Raw genomic sequence first — 15,648 nt, 5'->3', positions numbered from 1 at the left:
GGTGAGCTGATAGAAGAATGTAAACAAACCAGAGTGACCAGCATGGCTTCCAAACAGTGAGGCTGGGAATAACAGGTGGCAATTCACTAAGTTATGGTTCAATAAACTTGTAAATATAATAATACACTTATTCTCTGAGGGTAGACGAAGCTAAATATGACATGCTGGTTTTTAAATGTGCCATAATGTCTAAATAAATTGAGATTAGTAAGAAAAACTCCTTTTATTTTGATTTCCAATGGGGTTTACTTGACACTGTATGAATGTGCCTCCCTTAGGCTAAGGTATGGCTCAGATCCACACCTTGCCATCCTCAATTAACGCCCACATTTCGCCTGAACAGTAAGCTTACTATACTCTTCCTTGATCCCCAAATACAGTTATTCCACTCGAGTTACAGCACTCCTTTAGTTCCAGTCTCTCTCCAGTCTGGCAGGTTACAGGGTGGCTCTCTCCTCTCGCCTTCAGGTGATTCCAAAGACGCACCGTAGAAACCCCGGAGGTTTCCCCTCTCTGGGATTACATTCTTGTCACGTTCAGCAAAAAAAAGGGCAGGAATTAGATGACCAAACAGGTCCCTGAGAAAAGAGTCCTCTCACTTCGCCTCCACGCCTCCAACTCCGCTTCCAATATTGTCTTCTTGTCCGTTACGCCGCGCTTATCCGTTCAAACTTGATTACAGCATGACAGGAGGACTGAAGGACGGCGAGAAGGAAGAGGTACAGTATGGCTTCTCATGCGCACAGGGCACTATTTTAATGTTTCTTTTAATTTACATGGACTTTTGTTCTCCGAGGAGCTGCTTATTATTGCTTTTAAGTTGCATTCATGAAGGACATTTGGATGTTAGTCCGCTGTGTTTCAATCGTTATCTTTCTGGCGCCTAGTCATGAACGCGTCTCCCACACACTCTCTAGGGGAATGTGAAGCACCATTGAGGTGCATTAGCATGTGAGTGTGAGATTTTACCAGCTAAAACCTTTTATTAACAGAAGGACCGGTTATTGCTTTTACGCATAACGCGGAAGGTTATATGTTCGTGCATAAAAGCGCAAAGGAGAGTATACCCAACAATTGTGATAAAAACAGAAGCATTCAGTTAAAAATCGTGAAAATGTTCAAAATTAAATTATAAATCCATATGGTTTGGAGTGAAAGGGAGAACGATCCACGAAAGACTGATGTGCCGAACAATGGAGTCTTTACGCACTGCGTTTTTAAGGCACTGAATACGGAAATCAAACGTGTTTTTACTTTAAATATGCCCATATATGTGTGGGAGTGGTATACAAAATCACAGTTGATTAACCTAATTGCTCAGAAAGCATCCCAAATGATTTGGAAAACGCTTAGTCAGGGGATAATCAACATTTGGAGTATGTGCTTTTACGCATTTCTTAAAACGGTTGCCATGGACACAGGTTGTAACAAACAGCGTGCCAGGTCAGGATATGGTTTCTCTCCGGGTGGTGAGGACCCCTTGCGGCGGGATTGAGGGGTGTGGTGCTTCACTTTCTACTCATTTAAACCCATCCCTGTTTGCGGGGCAGGCTGCTTCTGCTCCAGTCTCTCTGCACTCTCCCTCCTCACTCCTCCTCACACTCTTCTTCTCTTTCTGCCTCCTCCGGACCCTGACAGGAGTGTCTGCATTCGCCGTTCATCCGAAAGCAAGGGAACATATACAAACCTAACAACAAAGACATGGACAACGACAGCATGAACGAGAAGACCATGGATGATATCCACACCAAAGAGATCGACCTGGTCAACCGGGACCCGAGGCGAATAAACGACGATGTTGTCAAGGTGAGTCAAACCTGGAGGGCTGGAAGATTTATTTTTGGGGTGAAATGGTGCAGCTGTTGCGTGCTTTTGAAACTTAAAATCCAGCTAAATCCCTTTTGAAGAGATCGCACTTTACTTAAGCTAAGTGTAGCTGCTTGAAAAATGTTTTTTACTTAAATAAACTTTGGGAAACCGAAGCGAAAGCTATCAAACTGGTGTTATGCGCGCGTCAGAGGCGCACTGCAGTTCTCCTGCGCACTGTCTCGAGCGCCGTGTTCCGCCCCGCTGACTTTCCCCTATTAGGAAAAGTCTTAGCAGAGTTATTGAAGCCCATTCAGTCGATACAATGAGCTTTCCCCTGCACGAGCAGCAGACTCAAACATGTGAACATCCTCGCTCCAACTGAGGAAACATTACGAGTTTCCTGTTATTGGAACGCACTTTTCCCACAGTCCCTGATGCACGCCTTGCTGTTGGGAATTATTTCCATAAGAGAGCGGCCTGGTGCGTAAATATGGAGTGTTTATTTTTGTTTAAAGGAGTTAGCAGAGGACTGGTAGCGCTGGAAAACCACCTGACGCGTCCTCAGTGAGCGGGGAGCAGCAGTTGCCTGTGCCCGGCCTCCCTCTCCTCAGCTGGGGGAGTTTTTGTTCATGAGTGGGGGGTCTCGCTGCATGAGAAGGGGGTCAGCTCTTTGAAATGCCTGAACTCTGCCTTGTTAAAATAGGGAAACACCCAAGTAGCCAAGTGGTAGTCTGAGGGGATATCCCTCACCACTCCCAATCTCTCCTCCCTCCTTTCTCCCATTCTCCTCCTCCTCCCCCCTCTCACTCCCTTCTTTCCCTACATGCCTGCAGTTGCGTCACAGGAGCAAATGTGCATGTGTTGCTTTGTATTGGCTGCTGTCAGGCTCCAAGTGAAATGACAGTATGACATGATTGATTAGAGAGGTGATCCTTAGCCTCTACTGTTCGGTGATAGTGATTGATATCATTGCTTCCATTCAGTGAAGCTGAACTGATATGGCATTTTCAAATTAAATCAAGTTTTATTTATATAGCACATTTTTAAAACGATTTTTGGTCGAGCCGAAGTGCTGTACATATAATAATGACCTTACAGTAAGGACACTTTACAGCAAATACAACAGCAGTTTGAGAAATCGACACCCTCTGTCCTTAGACATCGTACAAGGAAAAATCTCCGGAGAATAAAACCCACACTCTTCTTTCCGGCTACTTATGCCATTGCAATACTGTGAATGAGGTGGAAAGTAAATGTGAGTTTCATCACATGTGAAACGTTCAAAAACCGGCTTCATCGCATCATTCACGTGTTAAATATCTGCAGATCACATGATTTTGGGAATGTGACACTTGAAACGTGAAATGCCTGAAAGCCACATGTGTATTGTAACATTGTTATTGTGTTATGTGTGCATGTGTTATAGTACATTGTAACCATGTGACGAATAAGTTAAATGGTTTCGTGATGAGTTCCCCATTGCTTTTTTTTGCAAAGGAAAAACTGTATATTTAGTTTATTGGAGTTAGAAAGAAAGGAGAAAAGGTGCTACAAAAAGCAAATGAACAGAATATATAAATAACCTTTTTCCAGTTGTGCCACATCTACACTTTGAGCAGTTTCTGCCTCTGCCTCCCCTTCTTCTTCCTCCTCTCTCTCCGCTCTCTCTCCCTCCCAAAGCTCCTCCATTGTGACAGTGAGTCAGACTCTCCTTCAGGCTCAGAATAGACTTCAGCTTTACGATTGTCCCGCCCCGCTCTAATCAACTCAACAGACCCCTGCTCAAATGATCGGAAATCACATGCAAGTCCACTGTGAACAATGGAAACTCCATATGGAAGAGAACCTCAGACTTTAAGCAAGTACATTTACTAAAGCCCTGTACTTAAGAACAATCAGAAGGTACTTTTAGCTCATTCAATTAGTCTAATTTTAAGCTATTTTATACATCTTTTGCATTCAAAATGTTCAGATGCACTAGCCTCAGTACGTTAAACTACACCATAACAATAAAACCTTTGCAATGGTCCTTCTAGCCATTCAAAGATAGCTTTTGATATTCTTTGGGGCATCTTTCTGATCATCCTTTAACATATTATTACGAATGCAAGACTTTTACTCTTAAGGGAGCATTTTTGCATTGTACTATTGGCGATTATACCTAAGGGCTCTGAAAACGTCAAATGCCACTGTTAGTGAGGTCACATTTAGCAAAAAGGGGAATTTTCATGACCTTTTGGATTATAAAGCAGGTCTCGGTGTTAAAGTATCAAAATGCTTGGCATACTGAGAAATGCACACCGATGCCACATTGCAGGAACTTTTAACGAGACGTCAGGACTCCCATAAGGTTGTAATGTCACAATTACACTACAAAATGCTAGATGCAAATGACCAGGAAACACTGACCAATCAGAGCAGACTGCACTTTTTTTCGGAGTGGGTCTTAAAGAGACAGGCTCCAAAACGGACCGTTTCAGACAGAGGGTGATTACAGGTAGATTCAAGCAGACATTTAAGCATGTAAATGTGATCAAGAAGACACCTAGAATACAGGAATGAAACTTAAAAGGCGTGTGATATGTCTCCTTTAACAATTTGGAAATGACTATTGAACCCTATCACCTCATTTAGACTTAAAAACTATATTATAGGGCGACTTTGAAGACTTTAGAATAAAGCATGTTGTTTTTACAGTGTGTGTGCTGCTGTACACAGCTTCTCTGAGGTACTGTGAGGTCAATGAGACATTTCTGCCAAGTGGAAGCGTGTGTTTGGTGTGAGCCCCAATGAAAATCACAAGCAGGGAATCCCTCCCAGCAAACCCCCTCATTCTGCAACGCACCGTGACCACAACGCCCCACTAATACAGCGTACATGTGTGGACTGTACATGCAGATGTTCCATACGTAGTGTCTATCCACACACACACACACACACACACACACACACACACACACACACACACACACACACACACACACACACACACACACACACACACACACACACACACACACACACACACACACACACACACACACACACACACACACACACACACACACACACACACACACACACACACACACACACACACAGTGCATTCTTAAAAGAAAAGGCACCCACGCTGTTCTCCTGCAGCTGGCCTCAATCACCTGGCCACATCAAATAAGTTCCATTACTGACATGCATGCAGAGTTTGCCATACACAGACTTTTTCCCCTCGGAGAATCTTTATATAGCAGAGAGGGGGGGTCATGTGAGGGAAAACGTCTCCACTGGAGACCATTCTCGAGAGGAAGTAGTAAAAATGTGATCGCAGTTGTGAAGGTCGATTTGAAAGGAATGCGAAGCCTATCATTAGTTGGCTTTTGATGGTATTTTGAGTTAATCGCCTCATTGTGGGATGTTTATTTGATTATATATGTGATGTTGTTGCTTTGGAAACATCTCATACCTTCAGTTTTTGACATTTTCTGGGCTTTTATTGCAACTTAACAATGGCTCGAGGCATCTCATGCTTAAGGAACTCTTGCAAACGCAGTGCAATGGGATTTGTTTGCATTCAAATGTCATGCAAATGTAACAAAACTACGCCTACATCACAGAAACCTTTTCAAAATACATTCAACATCACACATTGAACACATAAGCATTCAAGAAGAGATTCCTCTAAATGTAAACGATATCAGTCATTATTAAAAAAATGTAAACTTAGTGCACATATGGATGGTTTAATGTGAAGTTTAACTGAAGGTGTTTTGTTTAGTTCTCTGGACATAGATTGCAAAAGCGTCTTAGCTGTCACAGCTTTAAAGGGACCCTAATCATCTAATTTTCAGGTTCATATATATTTAGTGTCTCTCCTGTGACATGTCTCCATGCTTTAATGTTCAAAAAGCTCTTTATTTTTCTCATACTGCCTGTGCTGCAGCACCTGCTCTGATTGGTTAGCTGGCCGGCTCTGTTGTGATTGGTCAACCGCTAAAGCCCCTGTCACACTGTCCCGAAATTGACACCAGATGGACACACGATTAAGGAAATGTTCAAATTCAGCTCTGATCGTAACAACATCGGGCCATTCGTGAGGGCATCTTAAGCCATCGTATGACCGCCGGTGGAGTTTCTCAGGCTCCGGAAGCAACTTCGTGAGCGGTGGCATGCCAAAGATGGCTTAAGATGCCCTCACGAATGGCCCGATGTTGCTACGATCAGAGCTGAATTTGAACATTTCCTTTATCGTGTGTCCATCTGGTTGTTTTATTGCACAACAAAATCATGTAAACATATTATGTAAATAACCCAATTTGTGTTCTGTGAAACTAAAAAGGATATAATATATTATTTTGAAGGCGAGGAAGTTGTTGTTGCTATGGAAACAACATGACAGAGAAAACTTAATATCTTCTACATATAAAGACGGAGAAAGTAAAGAACAAAGTCTGAAAATATCAGTACAGTATCATAGCACTTTAACATAATTGTTTGTGTTACTTTCGTTGCAGTTGTATGTCTTAAATGTAATGTAAATGTTGCCTTCGTGTGTGGTTCGGGGCCATCTTCGTGCGAAATTCACAATTCAATATTCGTGTGTCCATCGGGTGTCAATCTCGGGACAGTGTGACAGGGGCTTCAGAGATGTCCCGCCCCTTAGTCTATCACGTACAATGTGTTGGAGCGTTAGCCAATATAAGCGCGAGTGTTACATAGTGCTGTCACTATGTTACAGAAGTAAACAAAGGAGCCCAAAACTAATATAACCCACTACAGGAAAGGGGGAACCTGCAAACACTATAATTGAGCCTTTTTAGTTATTTTTAATGAAAGTACTTTGAAGCTAAAGTGTGCTTTCAGGCTGTCGGTCGGTCACACACTTTACGCCTCTGCTGCCAATCATCCTTATCTCCCCCCTGAACCAAACCAAACATTTCCTCTGACAGCCATAAGCCCCAAACCAACAAAAGACTCCATTATTGTTCTTCATTCTGACCTTCTCCACCAGAGACCCACTTTGTCTATTCAGGCGTAGATGACAGCCTGAAGATAGAGCGCTGGAAATAAAGCTTTGCCTTATTTACTCAATAATACAGTCGCCTAGCTAGCGGGTCACATGCTGACCCCGAGACAACTGTATTTCATATCAAACTTGGATTGAAATGCGGTCTACACCAGCATGACTGGGAGGACGCAGTTACAAAGGACACAGTAGTGTTTGAAGTGTTTTACTTATTACATGTCTTTATTTGATAATTGCTTAATCTTGACGACTTTGATCTTTAAAAACCATCTTTGCTTCGATCAGAAAGTAGAGGATTCTTTCTTTCTCACTCTGACCTAGATCGACTGGGCTTCTGCAGTAAAAACAATACACAACATAACGGTATTTTAGTTTCTTTTTTATACTGTAGAAGTTTAAATTATTGCATTTCTTCATTTAATAAATGTGTAATCAAGAGGACTCGAGAAAACTGTCGACTTGTGTGATCTTTAGAAAAATCCTTTCTTTGATCAAAAAGTAGAAGATTCATGTTGCCTTTGGACAACACTCTTCATAAACCATTGGATTAAAGCAGATTGTTTTCATGTCCTTGCCAAAATCTTAAAGGTCCCATGTCATGGCCATTTCTACTGATCATAATTCCATTGTTAACTAGAATAGATTTACATTGTGCAATTTTCCAAAATCACATCTCTGTATAGCATGTGTATGTCCTACACGGCTTGTTGGAGCTCCTGCCCCCCCTCCCCCTTCCTATGAGCCCACTGTGCTCTGATTGGTCGGGACGTTGCGAGGCTTGCTGCTGCGAAGAGCGGACAGGTTTCCGGGTCGGCGATACAGCGGGAAACTCATCCTGAGCACACAAACACTCACAGCCAAAGTCAAAACAATAAGTGTGGCTTGATATTGAGTAAGAAAAAGGTTTATAACGCTGAGAGAATGGGTCTGCGGAGAGCATTTCTCCACCATCCCAACTCGTCTATTACCAGCGTTCAGGGAGCTCCATGCAAGTCAATGGGGACTCCCTGTTAGTTAGCCAAGGGATCCTGGTGTGGGAGGTGCTCCGCTGATTGGTCCATTTGGGCCAATCCGGTCATTTGTTGTTGATCTGGCTGTTAACACGTCACAGAACCCAGCAGGCAAACAATGGAAAAAGAGAAATCCCCAACGAGGCGTTCTGGGGCAGCATAGACAGGTCTTCTCTGTGTTAGAGTTTTACTCGCTACACGGTGTACTTTGAGGGTTTGTGACTCTGCAGACCGTTTACATGCAGAAAAACCTTCATAACACACAAGGGGACGGGTGATAACCAGAAAAGCATGACATGGGCCCTTTAATTAACAATAAGGTCAAATAAAATGATCCAAAGAAGAAAAAATCCCTCCAGTTGTTCCACTGTTGTACATGAAGGGGATGCTTTCATAGACTAGATGCCCCAAACTTCAAGTTAAGATAATTAATTGCCCCATAAAGTTAAAAACAGAACAGTTTTTTAGAAATAAAAGTTTTACTTTGTGGCGCCAAAGCTCTGGTCCGTCCTGCTGTGGTTGTTTGTGCCTCTCTGCAGAAGGCTCTCATTTAGTCTCAATCAAAGTTCTGGAAACTGGAGCGGAGTGGGTCCACTTTCAAATGTGTAGCTGTGGAAAAATTAAATAGACGGCGCGCTGGTTTTGTGGCCGATGCCAGATTTATACTACAAGGCGGTGGTGAGCGCTGTGAGGGAAGCTTTATGCTGCTGCTGGGACGAAGAGAATCGCACTTACGAGATGCAGGGTTAAGGAAAAGTAGGATATTAAAGAGGTTGATTCCAATGTAAGGCATTTAGGGTTGAAGTAAGCACGACCGTCGTAATGAATAACGACATGAAAAAGAGCTCATACGATGTGTTTTATGGTCTGCAGAACGCTTGGTTGTTTAGACGTTTTTAGAATAAATGAATGGTTTCTAAAAGTCTGATCTTTATGTAAATCCAGCATTTTCTTGATTGTAGTGTGGCAACCTTTCTTAATTCCTCTTATTTCAAGATGCAAGCCATCTTCTTGAACTTTTCCCTTCAGTATCTGTGTTTCAAATTCTAAAAACAAAAAGAAGAAGGAATTCGCTCATGTACTCTCCTTCCAAGTTAGGCCAGAAGATTGATATGACATGACAGATTTTAAATTAAAGCCAGGAGAATAAACTGGAAATAGGTAGAACAGCTGGAGAAAGCCAAATGTTATAATTGGTTTAATCCATAGTCTAAAAACATCACGTTGTCTTTTTTACGGTGTGCCATAATGGCTTCAATGGGCATCTGTGTTTTTACCATCCGGTTGTTTTATGGATTAAACAAATCAGTTAGTTAATAATTGACCTCAGACATGTTGGTTACCTTTGGAAAAACCAGAGCTAGCTGTTTATCCTTACTTCCTGTCTGTATGCTGCTATAAACTAAGATAACTGGCTGCTGGATCCTGCTTAATATTTAACAGATGGACACGTGTCAAGTCTTATCGACTCAACAAAGGTTTTGCCTTCTTTCCATCAATCTATTTTAATAGTGATACACCTCTCAATGTTAGCATGAATGTACGGCGTTACAAAATATAACTCAATTCCACTTTCTTAATGCTGTGCAGTTTGTAGTCAGTGTCTTAAACAAGTATGTGCCTTTCAACTATCCAAACAGTGGATAGTATCTCACTTAGGAATGAAACACGTCACTTTTCCATTTCACTGTCAGTGGGACGCTGGACAATGTCTATGTGACTTATTGGTGTTGCAGCCATTAGCCTCCAGTAGCCCAACTGCTGTGTTAGCTGAGGCATAGTCTCCAAGTAACTGTAAAATAAATATTGACTCAGCACTCAGAATCCTGCAGAGACGACAAGAGGGAGAGTCTGTGTGTCCCACAGCTCTGAAGGGGTCGCAGGCACTTGCTGGTATTGTCATATTTAAAAGCCTGTAAGATGTGTGTTTACTGTGAAAGGAAGCACAATGTTCGTGTCGTCTTGATTGGAGGTTGAGGAAGATCCATTTACAATGAAACAATGAATGGAGATGTCTTCCTTTTTGGTTTCTGTGGGTAAATGTTTAGTGTCTGCAGGTTTCATTCTCTCAGTTGTTTGACCTTTACTGGTTGTCCAAACTCTGCGGCTTTCCTTTCGTAGACATGTGAACCACATCCCATCCTTCGCACTACATACTTGTTCCAGCAGAGACATACCACACACTGAGTGTTTACAACAGTCAAGGTAAAAGCTTTTAGGAACTCAATTTACCCTGATAATTATTTGGATTTTAACCACTGTTTTATGAGCTACATCTGGTCCCTCTCTGGCTATCCTTTAACTTCAGCAAAGCTAAGAAGGTCACTGTTTTTGTTGCCTATTTTGGTCAAAATGTTGCCTCTATCTTTCTTTCTTGTGAAGTTTGATGTGTTCAAGATGCACTGGACACAAAGATCCTGTTCAGAAAGTGCAGCAGATGCCAGAGATAGTGCGTGTATCAGTGTTTTGGGCGGGGCAGTGTGTTGGTGGTTAGACCGTGTACCAGTCACCACGAGGGGAGATCACAAGCCCCACCCTCCATCTCAGAAAACTGACATATCAACAGGGAGTGAAGCAGCTGATGTGTGTGGAAATAATGGGAAAGAACTGCTTAATAACTTAATTTGCACAATTTCAGAGCTTTGTGAAATGCTTCTGCCGGTGGATGACGGTATTTGAGAAGTCATTAGGATGAGTCATGAGGCGAATTGGGAGCTGAGCATCTCTGTGTACAAAAACATAAAATATACCTTTCATTTATGGTGGTAGTGTTTTACTTACCTCTAGTGGTATGAATCCATAGCTGTTCCAGAGATCCTTCGCAAAGTTTTACCGTAGGACATCCATTTATAAGATTCCTACTGCGCCCAAAGATAATTAGGGTGAATGACATCGAGGTTGAAATGTTATATTTACTGTAGGGTTAGGGTTAGGGTTAGGGTTAGGTTAGTCCAACTTTGCAGTCCCATTTCTTAATGTTGTCTGCCCTTTCTCCTCCTTTTCGGTCAATTTCTGACTGTACTATCGAATAAAGACATGAGAGAACAGTTACTTTTAATGAAGACAAACGGACCGAACCAAAAAGCTAACCTCATTTGTGGAGGTTATGACGCTTTACGACTTTCAAATCTAAAACAAGGCAAGATATACGGCTACCAGAAGCTACTTCCTCTCTCTTCAGGTAGACTTTCCCTCTTCAATATTTCCTGTCTGTGTCTGGTTGTGCTATCAATGTCTCACCAATGTTCAAAGATTCGAGCCAGTTATTTTTCCGTAATCCTGTACGTTTTGCTGCTTTGCAGAGGTTACGAGACCTATCAATATAAAACAAAGCTGGATCTACCAAGTTTGTTTTCATTCCCATCTTAACTCTTTCCTATCTGTGTCTGGTTATACTATCTTATAAAAGTTGCTTTAGTTACAGCAAAGTTTGTTTGGCATCATCTGTTCAGCTTCTTGGCTAGCTAAAATACACAGTAAACTAAAGGATATGCCCTGTTTTGAGATGTTGATAAAAGTGAAAACAATATGTATTTCAGTCCTGGCATTTTGGATTGAATATTTCTTGGCAAACGCCTTTCACCAATTTCCATAAAAATCACGCCAGTTGTTTTGCCGTTATCCTGTTGACCAAAGCGAAGTGTTGTGGATTGAAAGCAATTCTAGAACCCTGAAGGCAGGAGCGACTGAAAAGAGTCAGGGGAAGCTTATAAAAGTTAACAGCATTTAATTACACAAACGATGCGGTGGTGTACAAAATGAAATGTGCGACTGGAGGCGCTCTCCACATCAGACGACCGGTCAGTTCAGGTCAGGGGGTAGAAGAGGTCAATTCTTGGCTTGCTCTTCCTGTTGTAATCTGAGGTCTTCTCCTATTGGCCGGCGTCGTCGGGGGGCGGGTCCAATGCAATTCCTGCCTTTTTCTGTAGCTGAATTACATCATTCTGGTGTCTGTGGTTATTTAAACATTCCCTAATAAACGTTATTCAGCGGCAATAAATTAGTGCTAATCCCAGTGTGCTCAGTGTACAACATCACATGTCAGTTCACCTTCAATTCACGATATGAAAACGTAGCGGTTAGCCTAATGCTAACCGGAAATGAAGAATTTTCAGAATAAAAGTGTTAAGTTCCGGTTTTTTAGAATAAAACTGATTTGAATTAAATAGTGTATTTAATTCAAATTACGCCATATCAACATTGATTTTAATTTCTAACAGGATCTACCATGTTTTTTTGTTGCCAACATTATCTGACTCTTCCACCTTCTCCCTCTCCAGGTAGACTTCGAGGACATAATCGCCGAGCCTGCAGGGACCTACAGCTTTGACGGCGTGTGGAAAGCCAGCTTCACCACCTTCACCGTCACCAAGTACTGGGTTTACCGGCTGCTGACGGCGCTGGTGGGCATCCCCCTGGCGCTGATCTGGGGAATCTTCTTCGCCATCTTGTCCTTCCTGCACATCTGGGCCGTGGTGCCGTGCGTCAAGAGCTACCTGATCGAGATCCACTGCGTCAGCCGCGTCTACTCCATCTGCGTTCACACCTTCTGCGACCCCTTATTCGAAGCCATGGGAAAGTGCCTGAGCAGCATCAGAATCAGCACCACCAAGGAGGTGTAGTAGGAGAGGAGGAGGATTTACGGAAAGAGGGGAGGGAAGATGGGAGGGCTAGAGCAACACAAAAGGAGGGGAAAGTCAAAAGAAGAAATGGACCTCTGGAAAACGACTGACTTTTCCAGATGGGGCCGGGTTGTGTGGAAATAAAGGGGCGTGGTCACATGGCATCTGACTCCGCCTTTTTTTCCAAAAGCTGTTTTTTCTCTCCAGTGTTGGTGTTACCAAACGGGTGGGCACAACAAATCAAAGGGTCGTTCTCCAGGGTTTTTATTTTGTTTGTTTTTTTCATTCTTCACTGTTGTCAAGCAAACCTGTTTTTCTATTTTGTTTTTCCACATGATGTAAACTCCTTTCAATCTTCCTGTTTCTGAGGAGAGCTTATCACTTTGATTGAAGAGGGGTGTATCTCTCGTGCTTATTCGTGTTTGTTTTTTGGAGCCGTTGGGCGGGGGTGGGGCGGTTTGGTTGGTTGGTTGGTTGGTTGGATGTCGGGGTTTAGTCAGGTCAAAGCAGAGACAAAGAGTGAGCGCTGCCAAAGTCTATCTGACTCAGCAAAATCAAAACAAGCCGAAAAGCACAGAAACAACCCCTCCCTCTGGCCTCCATGACCTCCACATCCACAAAATCATCCGCCCACCCCCCACCTCCACCCTTCGCTGGCTTTCCAGCAGTCTGACACACTGAACCTGCCCTCGTTCCTGCATGCACCTATCGTCGCCTTGCAAACAAATCGCCGTCCGCCACCGCCACTCTGCATTCGCTTCTTACTTCACCTCCACCTCAAATGTTTCCAGTGCAGGTTTCATCCCCATTGTCCCCATGACAGTGTGACAGAGAATGTTAGTTATTTGATGTTTGCAAAGAAAATACTCTTTCTGACCAATTTAGGCCTTTCATTCTTCAGTGAAGCTTCTTTTGAAATGCTCCATAGTGAATGCTTCTTTTGTTTCCCCTACACTATGAATATGAAGAACTTTTGAGGGGTTTAACTTCAATACCGTTGTTTTTAATATCCTGTATGTACTGTATGGTTGTCTATGCAGCAATTGAGAAGCTACGGCCTCATTCCAGTGCACTAATCTATGAGAAAGTATTGTTAGTGAATAGCACTAAGGAAATCTTCTGTCTATATTTGCAAAGGTAGTAGAGTACTAGCAGCTACGTTTGCACTCTGCACTTTGGATGTGCAGACACAAGCTTGTGTGGAGAAGTTTCTTAACGCACTGTGGTACTTGCACAGGTTAATGCATTGGAATACAAATAATGTGAGATTGAGTGTGTGATTTTGGATGCATTTGTTGTCATATTTTTGCCCCTTTTTTGTCTTCTTGATTGTTATAACTTCCCCATTGTCCTGCCCCCCTACTTCTTGACTGTGGACACGATGCTGAAAAGCGTCAAACTGATGCCTCCCTCCCAAGAGATTGGTGCAAAGAGGGACTGTTGGGTGGGGTTTCTGCATTTAGACAGGGGTGGGGGAGGGTGGGGTAGGTTTTATTGTGACACTAAGCTCGCTTTGACTCAGTCACCTTCAGTCTACCTGCTGTCTTCTCACAGGGAAGGTAACATTATAGCACCTGTTCCTTGAATGGACTGTTTTTAAGCTCCAAAGGTGATATTTTTATAAGAAAATATTTGTTTTTTTCCTTCCTTGCTTTTACTGTACAATATCACGCTGTGCACATTAAAATTTAATATAATCCAGTGTGCATTTGTTTGTTTTTTATCCCCCGTTTCTTTACCAGGATGGATACACTGATCACCAGCATGTGCCTCTCACGAAAGTCCCACGTTAACAACAGATTGTTTGTTCTTTTTTTTGCTTGTGATATTGAGTCATACCAAATCGAATTATGTAATGATTCATAGTGGTGACTGGTTTCATTAATCTGTTCTGCAGGAACCAGATAATCGTGGAAGAAATACATAAGAATGAAGCTAATGCAAGAGCAGCTGAAAAATTATTTCCAGCAGCAGTGCTCTCCAAACGCTCTGCCGTATTTCTATCAGAGTCTGTGGCCTTCAGTGTTGCTCACAGGCTTTTTTTTCCTGAGCCTGGCACAACATTTCCATGGTTACTTGATAAACAAATAAAAGCGTTGGGCAATGCCGGAGTCTCTTGACTGCATTCAAGTTCATTTTCCCCCAAAAGCAGGCACATGTTATACAGTCCTGGACTCTCGCTTTAAAATAGAAACATGTTTAATGAGTCACGCTAACAGAGGCTCATTGTTCCCATTTTTTCAAGGGTGATTTAAGGATACAACGGATAGAAAAGAGAAGTTAACTGCCACTTGAGGTTTTTGTTTCAATTTATGGAGCAAACATTGTAGAAGCCAAGGCCTAGTTTGTGCCTCTCATGTAACATTTTTTATTCACATGGTTACATTGAATGGCCAGAGGTATTCGACAGACAAGAAAACCTTATGTGAATGTTGCATTTTCAAAACCATGTGCATCTGCTGCTATGAGATCTCCTACTAGGAAGGATTTTTCAAATATTTTTCAGCCACACTAGAGAAACGTTCTGCCTTTTAACCCTGAGGTTACAGTCAGGTCAGGTACCAGTGTTGGTCGATACGTCCAGACTAGCATTTGGTATTCCAGTTCATCTCAAAGGTCAGAGCTCGGTGCTGTGAACTTCTTGTACACCGATTTGGGAAAAGTATTTCTGTATGGACCTGGTTTTGTCAAGCATTTGCACATATTTAGAAGCATATTGCCTAATTTGTATTGTTAGAACTGCAGGGCCAAAAACATTAAAAGACCAAAACTAACTATAGGTAAACCCATGTCTACACATATCTTTTTTTCAAACATACTCCTGCTGTGGCGTGCAATTAAACCACTGACAATTTCTTAATTAAAGCAAAGAAAGTGCATCAACAAAACTAAAACGTATATAGTATGTTTATTAATATTATATTTCATTATTGCAGATGTATGTCTGACTTTCCTCTTCTCATGCTTAAACATATAGCCTATTCTTTTAAGGAATAAAAGTCAGAATTTAGGAAACTGTTTGAAACCTTTATCTAGTAGGTGACACATTTGTTTTTTCTGACAAATTGCGTTCAGAACTAAAGGCAATTCTTATTATTAAATACAGACACCGGGTGTAAATAGCATTGTTAGCTACAGACACCGGGTGTAAATAGCATTGTTAAATACAGACACCCGGGTGTAAATA

General features: G+C 42.2%; 1 protein-coding gene across 1 annotated transcript; it reads left to right on the top strand.

Moving 5' to 3' along the window:
• Window positions 1–371: 371 nt before the first annotated feature.
• cav1 (caveolin 1) lies at window positions 372–14,162 on the top strand. Its single transcript, XM_079684642.1, has 3 exons — window positions 372–719; window positions 1,639–1,806; window positions 12,120–14,162. The coding sequence occupies exons 1-3, from the start codon at window positions 684–686 to the stop codon at window positions 12,459–12,461; spliced, it is 546 nt and encodes a 181-aa protein (XP_079540768.1). The 5' UTR covers window positions 372–683; the 3' UTR covers window positions 12,462–14,162.
• Window positions 14,163–15,648: the final 1,486 nt, after the last annotated feature.

Source organism: Notothenia rossii (genome assembly GCF_949606895.1).
Source record: "Notothenia rossii genome assembly, chromosome: 5".
Taxonomy (NCBI): domain Eukaryota; kingdom Metazoa; phylum Chordata; class Actinopteri; order Perciformes; family Nototheniidae; genus Notothenia; species Notothenia rossii.
This window is presented reverse-complemented; position numbering and strand designations above follow the sequence as displayed.

Coding starts and splice junctions, on each gene's coding strand:
- cav1 (XM_079684642.1), top strand. CDS start 684: ATGACAGGAGGACTGAAGGACGGCGAGAAGGAAGAG. Junction 720..1,638: donor AGGACGGCGAGAAGGAAGAG/GTACAGTATGGC, acceptor GGACCCTGACAG/GAGTGTCTGCATTCGCCGTT. Junction 1,807..12,119: donor TAAACGACGATGTTGTCAAG/GTGAGTCAAACC, acceptor CTCCCTCTCCAG/GTAGACTTCGAGGACATAAT.